General features: G+C 53.0%; 4 protein-coding genes and 1 non-coding gene across 5 annotated transcripts; all 5 read right to left on the minus strand.

Moving 5' to 3' along the window:
- Positions 1 to 531: 531 nt before the first annotated feature.
- On the minus strand, positions 532 to 656 carry SMAC4_13329. The gene is made up of 2 exons: positions 620 to 656; positions 532 to 567 (listed from the first exon to the last, which is right to left on the minus strand). It is a non-coding gene; the product is annotated as a tRNA-Thr (tRNA).
- A 1,413-nt stretch (positions 657 to 2,069) lies between these two features.
- On the minus strand, positions 2,070 to 2,564 carry SMAC4_05089 (uncharacterized protein; the record flags this gene model as incomplete). The annotated part of the gene is made up of 1 exon (XM_003346783.1): positions 2,070 to 2,564. One exon carries the CDS (start codon positions 2,562 to 2,564, stop codon positions 2,070 to 2,072), a length of 495 nt encoding a protein of 164 aa, XP_003346831.1.
- A 1,723-nt stretch (positions 2,565 to 4,287) lies between these two features.
- On the minus strand, positions 4,288 to 5,222 carry SMAC4_12745 (uncharacterized protein; the record flags this gene model as incomplete). Its single annotated transcript, XM_024655689.1, has 4 exons — positions 4,288 to 4,347; positions 4,410 to 4,543; positions 4,606 to 4,832; positions 4,888 to 5,222. 4 exons carry the CDS (start codon positions 5,220 to 5,222, stop codon positions 4,288 to 4,290), a joined length of 756 nt encoding a protein of 251 aa, XP_024511536.1.
- A 2,398-nt stretch (positions 5,223 to 7,620) lies between these two features.
- Positions 7,621 to 10,800, minus strand: SMAC4_05090 (uncharacterized protein). Its single transcript, XM_003346784.2, has 2 exons — positions 9,362 to 10,800; positions 7,621 to 8,602 (listed from the first exon to the last, which is right to left on the minus strand). Exons 1-2 carry the CDS (start codon positions 9,950 to 9,952, stop codon positions 7,772 to 7,774), a joined length of 1,422 nt encoding a protein of 473 aa, XP_003346832.1. The 5' UTR covers positions 9,953 to 10,800; the 3' UTR covers positions 7,621 to 7,771.
- A 2,808-nt stretch (positions 10,801 to 13,608) lies between these two features.
- On the minus strand, positions 13,609 to 15,367 carry SMAC4_05091 (uncharacterized protein; the record flags this gene model as incomplete). The annotated part of the gene is made up of 3 exons (XM_003346785.1): positions 13,609 to 14,747; positions 14,894 to 15,171; positions 15,273 to 15,367. 3 exons carry the CDS (start codon positions 15,365 to 15,367, stop codon positions 13,609 to 13,611), a joined length of 1,512 nt encoding a protein of 503 aa, XP_003346833.1.
- Positions 15,368 to 15,601: the final 234 nt, after the last annotated feature.

Below are 15,601 nucleotides of genomic sequence, written 5' to 3' on the forward strand. Positions count from 1 at the left end.
TACCTCTACCAAAAGTCAAACGCGTCGTGATGTCCTTCCTGCCTCCTGCTCTCGGATTCGGTATATGTAGGGCATAAAGTCATTCTCCGAGGCCTTGAATAGAACCGAAAAGAAGTAGCGCGCAAACAGATGGATTACGTCCTAACAAAATTCCTCCATTGCTGTAAAGAAGCTTTCGGTGTGAGGGAGGAGTGAGATACCGTAATAAAGTTCGTGGATGTTGCGGCGAGTGTCTGACGCCCCGACCCAGCAACCGCGCAGTCCAGCTGAGACCGACCATGTAAATGCGTGGGAGCAAAGAGCTCTAACCTCACCTTCCCCTTCACCAAGCAAGATGCCGTTTCCCTCCCAGCACAGGCGCGTTAACCTCACAAAAAGGAATCTAACCGCTCTCCAAGTCTATTTTCCATTACTTCATCTCGTCGTTGCCTCTCTAGAGGGCTGCAGATATACAAGTAAAGCCTGAACCCTAAGAACTAGTAGTAAGAAAGGGGGAAAAGAAAATGTAAAAAACAAATAGGAAAAAAAGAATGCGCAGACCGGGGTTCGAACCCGGGATCTTTTACATTCAGGGGTGGCAGCCCTAACTACAAACACCGTAGGTGATCGAGGTGCCATGTACTGAGCGAACGCGTTGACCACTACACCACCCGCGCTTTCATTGATGGAAGGAGGGTTTGCGGAAGTGATATATATACCTCCTGTCAGGGGCAGTGGCGGTAGAGGGCAGTGGGATACCACTGGCTGGGACTGGGGCTGGGACTGGGGCTGGGACTGGTCTAGCGACATGGAGGGCAGGGAGGACAACGTCAATACCTTAACGGAACTGAGCTGGCAAGCCGTGGTTTTAGAACGCGCGCCTTCCTTCCTCTGCGCGTTTGATCGCATGCCATTCAACCGGCCCGCGACGCAAGCTGCCTGCGGAGGTTATAGCCAGGACTTGACTCCAGTCCCGTCCTTTTGAGAATCTCCCGATGTTGACGCTGGCCATGATGGTTGGCCGCCGACCATTAAGTGCATCCCACCCAATGCCTTCCCAACCAAAACAACAGTCGCAGGCCACGACTGTTCTGTTACTACCAGAACTACTACCATGACGCCCAATATTCAAGTTTGATGTGATGACTGGCGACTCTGCTGTTAACAACTCTGCTAGCACGCTGTTGGGGACATCCAGCGTTGGCCGCCTTCAAGGTCACCAGAGGGAGGATCGCGGGGCCGGAGTTCGCTGGTCTGTTTTCGGCACACGGGTTACCGCAAAAGCAGCATCCATGATGGTTTTCGTGGTTGTTGAAATGCTCAAGTGTCATGTCACCCTTTCACGCTATTTAACATACCACCGTCAAGTTCATGAGCAATAGCTTCAACGCGACCACCAATCCAAACCCCCTAGAGACCCTGCCAAACGAAGCTTTACGCGATCGACAGGAAGAAAATGAATATTGCGTCCATGTTGGCGGCCGTTTTCTGTCCCTTCAAATCGGCTTGAATGTAGCATTCTGGAAACAGCACCCAGATACATCAAGAATAATGCTTCCACTTGGCAGATAAGGTGGTTTGTGGCGGTGAAGCCATACTCGTTTCCTGAAATGGAGCCCAGGCATGGGCGATGGTGTTGCACGGGAGCATGAATGGATCGCGCTACGGAGGGTTGTGCTCCAGACGTCTTATTGGGTTTATTGCACACCTACAAACTCACGGGCATGAGTACGGGCTGGATGTGGAACGATCTTGGATGGACTATGTTCCTTGTCAACTCGGCTCGGGTATGGGTATCATTTGCTACGAATACTGCCCCTGCGCTTCCACGCCGTTCCTTGGAGTTTCTATCCTTCCTCCGCCGCTAAAATACTTCCAAACTACCTCCATCCTCGGTCTTCTTCTTTGTGTCTTCACGTAACGAGCAGCCAACTTCTTCTTACCATGTGCGGTTGTTCAAGGTAAAAGCAAAAGCAACTAACCATCCTCCCCCGCTTCCTCTACACCCCCGTCTCAAACCCCGAACCTCTCCGGCCTTACATTACACTCCACTCCCTCTCCTCCTTCTCAGACCCCGAGCCTCACTGACTTTACAGTCCCCTCTCTTCCCTCCCTCTCCTCTTCTCCCTCCACCTGTTCCTCACCTCTCTCCTAATCCTCTTCCTCTGTAACATCCGTCTCCAATGCTCCGTCCTCCACTCAAAATCCTCGCCATCCTTCTCCTCCCGGTCCCTCTCTTGCAAAGTCCTCTTAAGCTTCGCTCTCGTCTCCCTCAACCAGCGAAACCCCACGACGCGCTCGGCCGCAGCCCCGTTCTTCATCAGCCCAGTCCAGGCCGAGCCTTTGGACGAGATGGAGAAGTTGCCGGTCAGCCAGATGCACTGTGCGTACGCGCAGGTTTGGCACGGTGTGCTGAAACGAAAACGGCGCGGGCCGGAGATGGTCCAGTCGCAGCCTTCGCCGGGGCTAAGGGGAGCGACGCCCGTGGTGGATGATGACAGGCGCAGGGCTTTGCTCACGCAGCATTCGAGCTTGTGGTGACGCGCGCAGCCGCAGGAGAAGGAGCGGATGATCTGGAAGCACATGGCTTTTTAGGTTGAGGTGAGTGGAATGTTTTAGTGAGACTTGGGGTGTCGGGTTGGATTTGAACAGCACGGGGGTGTTTTGTCTGAGGCAAGAGAGGTAATGGGAAGGACAGGAGGGATACGTAAGGAAGTTAAAGACTGTACTTACCTCTGAACGGTCTTTTATGTTGCGAGGCGAAAAAGTCGTCGTGATCCAATGAAGAAGATCGGAAAGTTCTCTGGCCGGGCACTGCTTTTCGTGGAGGTAGTTCACCGTTAGCTCCAGTCAGTCCCTTCATCCACGCCGGAACCCGCGTTGACGCCCAAGTGGAAGATCTCGCGTCTTGATGATCTCAGCCTGAACTCAGAACTCGAAAAGAAGGAAAGACTTGGGCGATGTGTCTTGGAAAGTAGCGAGAGGAATGCCACGAGGCGAAACGATGTTTCAAAGACGGAACTGCGTGATGAGAGGGTCGGGGGAGGAAGACGGCGCTGCACCGAAGGCGAGAGCCGAGTAGACAGCGCGAAGGGGAGAGCGGAATAGAAAACGGCACGCTTTGAAGCTGGTGTATATGGTTGGGAGATGATTTAATCACGGGTGTAGCTGAATGGACAGAAGGTGTTAACTCTCTGGAGGATGTCGGTCGGGAGAAGAAAGTTGGTCGGGGAGGAATCTTTGCTGGCGGGGGTTTTGTGGGCACGCGCGGGAAAGACGGTGGATGCTCCACGAGAGGGACAAGAAGGACGTAACTGCCGTCAAAATGGGAAAGTCCTATTTTGGCACGGAGCGGTAGCAAACATGCTCAAACAGTCCGGATGACAGCCCGGGCGATCAGAGTAGAGGACTCATCTGGTGGGGCACCATGCTTGAGACGAATGGGCACGTCCACAATTGGACATCATGGCCTTGAATGGAGGTACTCCTGTAGGTAGAACCCCTCAGAGAGTAACCTGTGTGCGCGGAGTACTGGATCTTCTCGGAAAAGAAGAACGTAAAGAGGCTGGCAGAGGAACTTCATCAGGCAAGTTCGTTGTGACGGTACGGCGTGGCAGTCACTTGTTGATGCGATTAGCTCCGCTTCACTGCTCGCAACGATCATTGTGTTACACTGCTTTAACTCTGGTTGCTGATGGAAACAAACATCTCGCTCTAGTCAAGGGCAGGTTGAAATTTGGAAAAGGGTCCAAGGGATTTCTGTGCCAGCGATCAACGCCTGCGTCAAGAGGCAGTCTCAAAACACCAGAGAAAGATCCTGACAGGGCGAGGCATCCGCGTTACTGGGTTCAACTTCAAGTACGACCGACTCGAACAATCAAACACCCAAGGTCGGTTGGACATAATGTCGGACGGAGCCCAGGAACGGATACATGTACGAGCGAATACAACGACTACACCCAAGGAAGGCTCCAAGAACTCATGAACAAAAATGCGGACAAGTTTAAGGGACAGAGAGATCAGAAAGGCACTAATATTGCCGATGTTTCTATCTACAGTACTACTCGTTAGGGCTCGAATCGCCTGTCTGGCCAAGGTCTGCGCGCAAACAAGTGCAATACAAATTCGTTATTTAACCCAGCCTCATGTCCACCGCGTTGAGAACACGACCCCAGCACCAGATGTAGGCTTCCCACCCTTGTCACGAACAAATGTCTCTTGTCCCAAGGCCATGTCCAAGAGGACTGGACGGCGCCGTGGCCAAGCACAGTTGCCACGACGCCGTCCCATATTGTGCGATGTGCAGCCTCAGCACCGGCCATACCGGCGAACTCGGAGAAGATGGCCTCGTTGGGCCCCGGACATTTCCTGCGATTCAAGGCCGGCGTTAGCTTTCGAAGAAAGATGATGGATGAAGCCGTTGTACTTGCAAGTATGGAATTCTTGGAGGTGGTGTACTGGTCACTCCCCTTCACTTGACCTGGACTGGTCTCCTCGTCGCCTTCGGGCGGCTTCTTGGAGTCAGTGCCGGAAGAGCAAACTCTCGATGATGGTGAGAGCAAGGCTGTCTGTTGTGTCAGCGCTAATGTCCACTCCAAAGCAAAGATGTCACCAAGAGCCTCGTACCAAGAGATGTACTCGTTCGAATCCTTGGTAAGAGCACCCGGAGGCAAACCAAGCCGAAGGCGCCACTGTGCCGTCCAAGCTGGGGGAGGCCCCGGTGAGGCAGAAACCAGGCTTGCTGAGATATTCCGGGCGTTTTCTTCAGTGGATGACAATGGCTAGCGAGCACGGAGGCCCTGCCGGGATTCGTTGTGACAAGGCCCTCGTCGCCGCCCGCCCGCTCTGGTGTACTGAGACTTGTTAGAAGGCAGTCTCCGAAGGACAAAGGGAACCAAAGGAACTCGCCTTGAGCAGGTGGGAGATGGTGGAGCCAACAGGGAAAGGAAGACCAGAGGAGAGCTCGCGGTGGAGCTGGCTTTTTGTGGATGGAATGTCCCTTGGTCCAACAATGAAGTGGTTGCGAGGGAGGAGAAGAAGAAGAGAGAAGAAAGGGAAGAAGATGTGAGGACGACGACGAAGAAGAAGATAATGATGAAGGCGAAAATGAAGAGGAAGAAGGGGGATGGGACAAGAGGGCGGGGGACGCTCGATTTAAGTCCAGAACCCATGTGCGCCTTGGATGTCAACTTGGGTGGCTGACGAGAGCTGCGCTGCGAAGGCTGGGTGGAGAAACTCGTCATCTCTTGGTTAGCTTTTGGTCACGGAGGAATTCTGAGTTGGCGAGAACGGCTCGAAGTGGACAGAACGAGGGGACAGAGTGGTCCGAATCCTTCGTCATTTCCGTATGAGCCTCTGCGTTACTGCCAGGCACCAGGGCATGCCTGGCCCCTTGAGAGTCTCGACTGCGAGCCTCATATTCCCATCCTCCTCGTTCCTTCCTCTCAGGCCTTGCCTCCTAATATCACGGCCACCCTTCATTTGCCAAGCGTTCGAGGCCATGCGTCATCGGGACTCCGACTTCTCCATGTCTGCTGGGCCCGACGTGTAACTGCCAGGTACTGAGGCATACCTGGCAGCCTTTCCAGGTACCTGGAGGTACTTGAGAGTCGGGTCTGCGAGCCTGGGAGTCCTTATTCTCGTTCCTTCCAGGCTCTCCTTGAAGGACTCGGCTCCTGTCAAAACTGGAAGCCCTCTTGTTGTTCGCCAAGCATTCGCGGTCATGCGTTATCCGAGAATCGGCCCATGTGCAGTCTCCGATTATCCGCACCACTGCCAGGCACCAGGTACACCTGTCAACTTGAAGTCATCTGCTGCGATGACTTCCTCCGCCGTTATTGTTACCATTTCCTTCATGGACTCGCATCTTCTCAAGCCCTCGTCTTATTCGTCAAGTGTCCGATGAGGTGATGCGTTATCTCGGAACTCAAATCTCGATTGCCCACGTTACTGCCAGAGCACCAGGGCATGCATGGCTGACAACTTGAGAGTGCTGGCGGCGATGCCGGCGTCCTTTCTTTCCTGGCTCCTTCCGCCCAAGGCTCCCGCGTCACCTTTTTCAAGCCCCCCCTTGTTCGCCGGGAAGCGCTCGAGGTCAAGCGGCCCTGCCTTCTGGCCTTGCGTTCAGATTTGTGTCAGAAGCAGACAGAATTTTCCTCCTGTGCCCCTCTCCCTCAGTACTTAATTCCTGTCTTCCCCAATTTCTCCTCTTTTCCAAAAATTCTCTCTATCATCCCATCATTCTTCTCACCCAATCATTTGTCCTCAACTTCCAAGTATGCCACCAGTGGGACCGAAATAACGACATGATTTCACATCTCTGCTCAACGGAAGCGCTTTCCAAAAAGCTGATCATCGTGTTTCCGCTGCCATCTTCATAAGTGAGTCATTTGACATGCGATTCAAGGTCGACGTAGCACGCTGCAAACACACTCCTCCACTGCATCCCATCTTCTTCCAACGCTGTGCGGCTCTCCTTTGGAGACATCACTGCCACAACCTGAGGCCAGCCTGGTCAACTCAGCCAGAGCTTCACTTTCCTTGACTGTCCATGTCAAGCAAGGTTGCTCAAGAGGGTCACTCCTTCACCTTCCCAGTCCAGCCCAGTGGCCCATCACTGCACCAAACCCCAGTGGCATCCATCATGTTCCTCACCACCCATCCACCCACACAAGAACCACAAGCTGACCACTCATTTATCTCCCCTCTAGTATCTCGACCGATACCCCGTATCACGCTCACATTACCTTACGCCGGGCCTGGCCAGCGCCTTCGCCTTCATCAGGCAAGGCTGCTGATATGCCATAAGCGGCTGCCAGGCCCGAGCGTTACAGCGCGGAGCGCCGGAGAAGCATACGTACTATACCAGATTGCCTCGCCGGTCACTCCTGGAAAGTGAGAGTCAACGATGTTACCGCTACACGATACCCGATTCAAGCGTCCGAGATGGTTCGTAGTCCCAGGAGATGATCACACGTGTGCGTCGGCTAACTTAGCTTTGGCTTCGGCTTTCACAGCAAACCAAGAAAGTCTGCCAAGGCCACCATGGGAGGCGACGCTAGTTTGTCGCCAGGATACGACCACACGCTATGGTAAGTCCATCTGCTTCTGTTCTGTCTTGTCTGTTTGATGGAATGTCATGGAAGCTAACACATGGCAACTTGTTCCAGGTCGTTTGGGACCGGGGATTCCCATCTCCGGCAGGGTCAAAGGATGTGTAAGGAGACAGTTCGTGGGGGAGGGCGAAATGGCTGAAGCAGCCCAAAGCAGGCAGCTGCAATGGTGACCATTGCCGGCTCGGTCCAGTTCGAATTGCTTTGTTGTTGTCAACACTGTCTCGCATGGAATCAGGGCGGGGGGGAGCATGGAGTGAGAGAATACAAAAAAAAAAGAAAAAAGAAAAAAAAAGAGGGGAAAAAAAAACCAGAAAAAAAAGGGGAAAAACGTCGCAGAGCGGGGGACATGGGGGGGAATTTTGGAGAATGTGGAGAAAGTCTTGGGTTGGGCTCATGGTTTGGTTGAGATTGTAGTTGTTGTATGTAACTGTTCAATTTTGCTGGTGGTTATGGTGGTGGTGTTGGACATGTTGGACATGTTTGACAGGAGTGGTTCGACGGCCAGGCAAACGACTGGCGCATGTAGTTGCAGACAGTAATTTATTAGATAAACTTTCATCGTAACTGATTGTGATGGTTTTTCTTTCACACATGATGACCACTTGGGCCTTGTTCCTTTCCTTTTCCCTCCGTTGGTATCCAATTCCTTGCTCCTCCTCTCTCCCTCACACCGGGACTTAATCATTCGTCTCAGGATTCCACAAACTCTCCTCAAACTTCTTTGGTTCCTCACCAATGATCTCGGTCCACGCCTCCTTAAGCACCATATTCTTGAACCCAACATCACTATGATGTCCCTTTGTTGTCCAAATGGTTCCCTTCTCCTTGACATCCTTCCACCCCGGCATGTGCGCATTCTCGGGAGTATCCTTATGTTTCCCGCCATTGATATCACTCTGTGCCCCCCTCTCCCCCATTCCAATGCCACCAATATACTCCCACTGCGCCACCACGGGCGGAAACAGACTATACGCCACCAAATCCCTACTCATCGTCAACCTCCTCATCAGCAAATCCACGGGGTTATCCAAATCCATCGCACTCCTCAACAACAGCTTCGCGGCACCGGTATGACTAATCGCATAAGCAGTCGTGCACGTAATCCCCCCTGACTTCCTAATAACCCTCTCCTTCCCCATTTTCTGTCCCCAATACTCTTTTCCTTCAGGAACAGACTCGTCGTCGTAAACGAGTTTGATGTCGTGGTCTTGGGAGTACTCGAAACATTGCCCGATTGAAAACAAGTCCCAGTGTTCGGAAAGCCAGGGGTCGTCGGGGTTGGGGAGGATGGGGTTGGAGGGGTTGTAAGAAGGTTTGCCGTGGACTTTGTGGTTATTGGGCGAGTTGAAAGAGGGGTCGTGAACAGGGGTGGAGGAGATGTTGTTGAGGAAGGTGATGAAGTGAGCGTTTAAAAGGGACATTATGGGGCGGATTTGGAGGTCCCAGGCTGCGTCGGATTCGAGAATCAAAATGGGGGGAAGGCGGGAGCGGGTTTGGTCGGACCAGATCTGTGGTTGGGGTTGTTAGTACCTTTGTTGTTTGGGGGTTAAGGAGGAGTCTTGGTGGAGGAGAAGGTGAGGGACGGGGGTTGGAGGGTTTGGTGGTTTGGTGGTTTGGTGTATATGAGGGCTGGGGTGAAAGGAAGGTGGAGGCAGGTGGAAAGAAGAGGTCTCAGGCCGGAGAAGAGATGTGGAAGAGGAGGACTAGTGAAAGGGAGGAAATAATGGAAAGGGACTGGGAAGACACGAAGGATGGAAAGGTGGAATGACAAGGAGAAGTGTAGGAAGCTAGGGAACATAGGAGGATGAGAAGGGGAGAACGGGAAAGGGGGTGAGAGGGAAGCACGGAGGTTGGGTTTCTCTGCTATTTAGGTGATGGTACTGGAGGCACACTTGGATGCCGAGTATGAACATCTCCAACCTCTGGGGCATGAACCTCCGGGGCATCCATAGTGGCAACGCAAGACCTGGTCCAAGACCCCTCTCGTCCTTGCTGTCGGCGGCTCCGCCAAAGGTACCTCCGACCTCAAGTCCAAGCTGGCCAAGGCCCATTCGTCTATTCGATGAATGGAAGGGAAGAAAAGAAAGGAAGGGAAACGAATGTAAGGGGAATCATGGGGATTTTTTCTGCTGTTTGGTGGCCAGATGAGGGCAATTTGGGAGGGAGTTGGTAAAGGGAGGGCATGCCGATTTGGTTCTGATATCAGGGGATGGGAGGTAAACGTGGAAATGGGCAAGGCAACCAAAAAAATGAAAAGAAACACCCACATTAGCATGGGCCCTCCAACACCCCTTCTCGCCATTCTTCAGCTTCCCCGGGCGATGCGTAGGCGGCATGCCAACAGGATCAATCATATCGGCCTCGACGGCCGGATAATCGTCAATCTTCAGTCCCGAAAGGTACGCCTGCAGTGCCATGGCGTCCTCGCGATCATACCGCGCCTTCATGTTGATGTACTTGATGGAGTGGAATCCCAGGGTTGCGTTGCCGGCGTTTTGCTGGGACAAGTCGAGGAGTTCTTCGGGTGTTAATTGTTTGGGCTTTGGTGGTTCCTCATTTGCGGGTGCCGTGCCGGCTCCGGCTTCAGGGTAGGGTTCATAATGTTGCCCTTCTTGGACTGGTGATGGTGGTGATGATGATGATCCAGGAACGACAACAACGGGATCGCTGCTTGTCACAAACGTGCTAGCCAGCGCAGACCGATATTTTTCCAGCACGAAGATCGTCAAGAGGACGAAGACGACCAGGAAGATGCGGTGGGTGTGGCAGTAGGAGCGCCAGTGGGCGACGATGGCGGACATCCAGGACGACGGCGATGACGACGACGGTGACCCGCCGGTTGGGTCGCCCAGCAACATGACGGGATGTTGTTATCTGGTAACGACTGGAGGAGGGGCGACTAGATCCTGCTTAGGTAGCTAGGTGTTCGGATGTGGTCCGTGGTAGGTAAGGCGGGCTTTTTACTACACGTAAAAGCCTGCCCTGAACGACACGAGAACGAACGGACAGGGTCTGGTTCGGTAGTCGGTGGTGATCGACTGGAGTTGATGGGGAAGATCCGAACTGTTGGGAGCGGGAGCGGGAGAAGGGCGTGGAAAAGAGGGGAATAGCGTCAGTTTATGGCATCTGCATGTTTGGTCGTCGGTGCGTGCCGGGCAAGTATGTTGGTTGATGTCGATGCTGGAGATGATGGCAGATGGCACTGAGTCGCCACCAGAGATATGCCGGATGAAGCAAGTGAATGCAGTGAGTGAAAGTGATGCAAAAGCCAAATGTATGAGAGATAACGCAATGTAGTCTGGGCCTGAGCCTGTTGAGTTTCGAAATCGAAAACCCGGTTTCCCCGGAGCAGACTGCGGCAAAGATCAGAATCGAATCGGAGCGGGCTGTGTCGATTACGCGGATGATCCCAGTATCTCGCGTGGTTTTTCTGTACGGTGGATCGGTCTCGGTCTCGATTCGATGGGTCGTCTCGTGTAAGTGGAAGTGGAGATTGGTGGGCCCAGCCGTTTTGTCACGAACGTTGGGTCTGTTCTGTTCCGTTCGGATCTCGGATGTCCAGATGTTGTTGGTGGCAGATGTTAAGGTGTCAAGATGTCAGGAGTCTGGCTGGGAAAGTTCCAAGGCAGGGGTAAAAGGCGGGAAGCACAGATGACAAGGCAAAACTGCGGATGTGCAGATGAGGACAATACCAAGTACATAAACTTTTTTTATTCATGTAAGAAAGAGAAGGCTGGGCATCCGGCATGCAGTAGGCATTGTTGCTTATTTAACCCACACCCCTGGAACCGCCAGAACGCCGTCACCCCTCCATCTCCCCATTGAGACATTGAGAGACGGGCTGACCCAGGACATGGGAAAGCCACACACCGCGAGCAGGGAAAAAGAGGAAATGGGGCTGGGACTGAATTCTGCATGTGGATTGGATGTTGTCTCTGAAGGAGGTCGTCACTCAACTGCCAGTCCCAGTTTCCGCTCGAGGGGAAATGCTAGACAAACAATTCCGTCGGCAGTGTGCTTTGATGTACTGATTGTAGCAGGAAGATAACATGATGTATGTAACTCGATGGAAGGTCCTTCGATAATCCATTAACCAAGGCTAATCCTAATTCCCCCCGTTGGAGAAATCTAGGCAGCCTCGAAAGCTAAAAACCAAAAGCAACTGTAAAAAGCAAGGTGTGTGAATAAATGTGCGTGTGATTGAGATATAGCGTATGTATCCACAAACACATGGTTTTCTTGTTGGCTTCCCATGGCCTAACTCCCGGAAAGCTGCCCTTTGATACGAGGTCACATCTGACACTTGTAGGGGTCCTCCTCCACGCAGATGGGAAGAGCGCACTTTGCACAGCCCTCTACGCCCTGTTCGCTGTTCGTTTACTACAGGACGCGTAAAAGATTGGTCAGGGGGGGATTGGGATAAGCAAGCATGGGGAAATCCCACTGGCCGGATCACTCACCACAGCCTGGGCCTGGAAGATCGCTGCGGATAGAAAAGGCAGAGAGAAGAAAAAGGGGACCTGTCAATCCTCGAACCACTGCACCGAGGATGCGGGAAGATGAGGGACAGTTCCAATTCACTCCACTCTGCTGTCTAAACCTTGTAGGGCCGTGATAAAGTTACAGTACAAACCATGGAAGCCTGCAAGGATACAAATGTGGATTGGCAAGGAAGTTTGTTGCTGCAGTTAGATTCCAGACACACCACTTGGTGCATTTTGTCACTGACCCGCAACTCGTAATTGTGCCGAGGACTGAGGCTGAAGACGACTGACACACATGGGCGCCAATATCAACAGCATGGCGTCTGTGGTTTTGGGAACATAATTGGCTGATTTCCTGTTTTCGTGTTACCGTTTCCGAAAGGGGGGAGGGGATAATCTCACTCTGTCTTTGTAGGTGTGTTTTTGCACCTCGGTGTGGTGTGGGTGTGGTGGTGGTGTTGTTGGCATGTGTCGGGAAGTTGCTGAGGTCATGTCTCTGTGTCGCTTTCGGCTTGCTTGGTCGGTTTGATGGTTCAAAGTGATCGAATGTCTCTCGCCGCCCCTCACATTCATGAATCCCAACCAGCCGTTTCCCTGCCAGAGAGAGAGACGGTGATCCACGGCTATCAAACCGACGATGGAATTGGAGGGGAACAGATAGAGACTCGTTGGCAATCTATTTGCAATAAGGCTTGTTATAGCCTCAATTTGAGATTGTACGTGTACCTGTGGTGGTGTACACTAGTCGGATCACATTCCAAGATTCCTCCAGGTGTCGCCGGCTGCTGTGGAAAAAGATGTTGCAAAATGCAAGGGGCCAAAAAAGAACGACGGGGCATTGGAATGGAAGCACAAAACCCAAGTGCAACCTGGGAAAGAGCCCACTCGGCTAAACCTAATGCGGTTGGGCGGTCAGTCATCGCCCCCCCCCCCCCATGTTCCAAAGTCGAAACCATGCCGCTCGCGGTTGATCCTGTGCCAATACGGCGGGGTCAAATTGGAAAAAGCTTGTTATTTGCAGCTTGTTATTTGCACACTGCCATGCTATCCAAGTTTGCAGAAAATGTTGGCCATTTCTGTTAGACAGCTAACGCTTTCCCCAGTAGCGTATCTGTGCACGAACCATCTTACCATTTGTCAGAGGATCTGGCCGTGCCCCAACAGCTGGAACGGGATGGAAGCTTGGTCAAGGAAGTCAGGTTTCGTTTTCCATTTCCATCCGATGCGATGCAATTGACAGGACACGGCATTTAATGTGCCTTTTTCATTTTGTTGGTCATCTTCCTCTGCACTTCACATTTGCATTCTGACGACTCCTGGAATGTCTCGATCTTCCAGAGCCAACACTGCTGCACAACAAAATTTTGTTGCCTGCAGAAGCAAGTGAACCGCTATTCTGGATGCAGAAAGTATCATCGACGGCATCACAGGAGGACGCTATTCACGCCAGCCACCACAACGCACCACTACCACCACCATCACCACCATCACCACCATCACCACCAGGCAACAAAGTAACAAAATTGCCGTCGGTGTTTCTCAAAACGACACTGCTTCCTTCCTTCCTTGCTTCACCGCCATCCAACAACCTTTTGGGCAATTGAAGTAATAGTCTGGTGTCTGCTGCATCCAACGGCCCGAGGATGCGAATGGGTTACTGGATTTGCAGGTGGTTTTTCACATGGGATGTGACGATGGCCTCTCAACAGTCAACACGGAACTCGAAGAGACACTCCCAATCTGGATGAGCAAAATCCCAAAACCAGGCATTTGGCACAGACGAGTCATTCATGCAACTTTGACAGGAAACGGAAAAATGCATACATTCGTACAGAAGGACCTTCCCCAACGCCGACATGCATGGTCAAGGCCTCATGTGCTGCTTGCTGGCTGGACACACAGCGTTTGCATGAGGTCCGCCGTCACCACTCGCCACCACACCAAGTTATCCAGCATTCACGCCGTGCATCATACTTGCTATCGTACAAGCAAACCTCACATTCCAAGTCAAGTCCAACGCCAGGTACCGCTCAATAAGCCTGCCCACCCCCCGCCATGGCCGTCAAGTTCTTGTTCCCCGCAACCACATACGGTTTCTCCGTCGGTAACCGATCCAGCAACTCATCCGGCAAATGCAGATGATCCTTAATCACCTGCCTCGGCGTCAGCGCCAACCACTGCGCCACGCTGATATCCGTGAACTTGCTTGCCTGCAGCACCTCGAGGTAAACCAGATCCTCGGTCCCCGTGTTCTCGATATAGTGGCTCGACCCTTGCGGGATGTATCCCACTCCTCCCGCAGTAAAGTCGTAGGTCCTCGATGCCGACGGCGCCACGTACACGGTTATGCGGCCCGACCCTTGGATGAAGAAGGCGTACTCGTCCGACGTCGTGTGCCAGTGGATCTCGCGCATGGCGCCCGGGTGGATGACCACCTGCGAAGCGGAGAAGTTGCTTGCGATGGGGAAGGTTAACGGGTCGATGATCTTGACTGAGCCTCCCTCGACCTCCATCGGCTGTTGGCGCGACCAGTGGTACGTGAAACTCTCGTTGCCGGTCCGGGCACCAGCTGGACCTGTCAAGTTCTGCTCGGCGATGTTTTTTGGGGCAGGCGTGCCGTTGAAGATGTACAATTGGTCTTTGGGCAGATTGTCAAACGCCGAGGTATTGGCTTTCAGGTCTTTACTCAACACCTCAACGGGGTTCCGCAACATCATCTCCGTCACCAAAAAGGTCGCTTCCTCGTTGAATGCCCCTGAGTCAAACACCAAAAGGAACTCCGTCCCCATCTCCAAAGCTTGCAAACTATGCGGCACACCCGCCGGAAAAAACCAGACGTCACCCGCACAGACATCATCGATGTACGTCCGCCCGTCCGTGTCGAGTGCCGCTACACGCGTACACCCCTTCAGAACCAACGACCACTCGGCTGCCGTGTGCCAGTGTAGTTCACGATAGGCATTCGGCTCGAGACGCATGTCCACGCCCGCCATGGCTTTCGCCACGGGAAGGACGTCTTGGTTTTGCTGCCGTGCCCAGCCGGAATGGTTACCCACGCCGGCGCGGTTGTGCGCTAGGCCCATGTTGAACATGAATTGAGGCGTGCTGCCGGCGTCAGTACCCGGTGGTGCGTAGAGGTCGGGGTTGAGTTTTTCGTAGTCGTATGTTCCTGTTTTTGTGTTATGTTTCTGTCAGTCTTTTCTCTCCTTTTTCTTGTCTCCCTTTTCTCTCGTTTATTTTTCTCTCTTTCCTTTCTCTTGCTCCTTCAACCGGTTTACAAACGCAAACGATGTGCAAGTGGATTGGAAAACCTACTAGGTCCCGGATCCGTCCCCCCTCTTCCACCCCTATTAGGCTGCGGCGGATTTGCACTATTAAAATCGAGATACAAGCCCAGGTCGGCATTCGCATCCTGTCCGTTGACAGATTGTGGGTTCGGTACTATGGCCGAGTTTGCTGTGTCGAGATCTGGCTGCGGAGAGTTGGCTCCCAGTAGATTGGTGCTGCCACGGAGAGAACCAGTTCGCCCGCTTGCGGTCGGGATTGGAGGGGAGACTCCGGCTACGGGGCCGGAGTTCTCGCCGTAGACCATTCTGTGATGGACATGGTCAGTTGGTTCGTTTGTTCTGACAGGAGACGGACGGCCATGGGGCTGGAGCTGGAGCTGGAGCTTGAGCGGATATGGAAGACCTACTGCGGCGCCGGAGCGGGAGCAGGAGCAGGTAGTGCCAGCCCCGTAGACTGGGAGACGGCGGTGGCAAGCGCCAGCAAGACCGCCAATACAGTCATCGTGAGACGAACGCTGTGGTGATGGTGGTGATGATCTTGAACCAAGATTCTTTGCTTCTACCTACCCCTCACAACACTAGTTCCTGAGGACAAGAACATCTCCGCGGCCTTTCTTTATACCAAATCCGCACGCAAGGTACCACTCCCCAATTCTCCCCTGACTGGAAGTCAACAATGAGATGGTCGTGACGTCCATCACCTCTGATATGATGAACGCCAAGGCGCGGAGAAGAT

Source organism: Sordaria macrospora, chromosome 2 (assembly GCF_033870435.1).
Source record: "Sordaria macrospora chromosome 2, complete sequence".
NCBI classification, from domain to species: domain Eukaryota; kingdom Fungi; phylum Ascomycota; class Sordariomycetes; order Sordariales; family Sordariaceae; genus Sordaria; species Sordaria macrospora.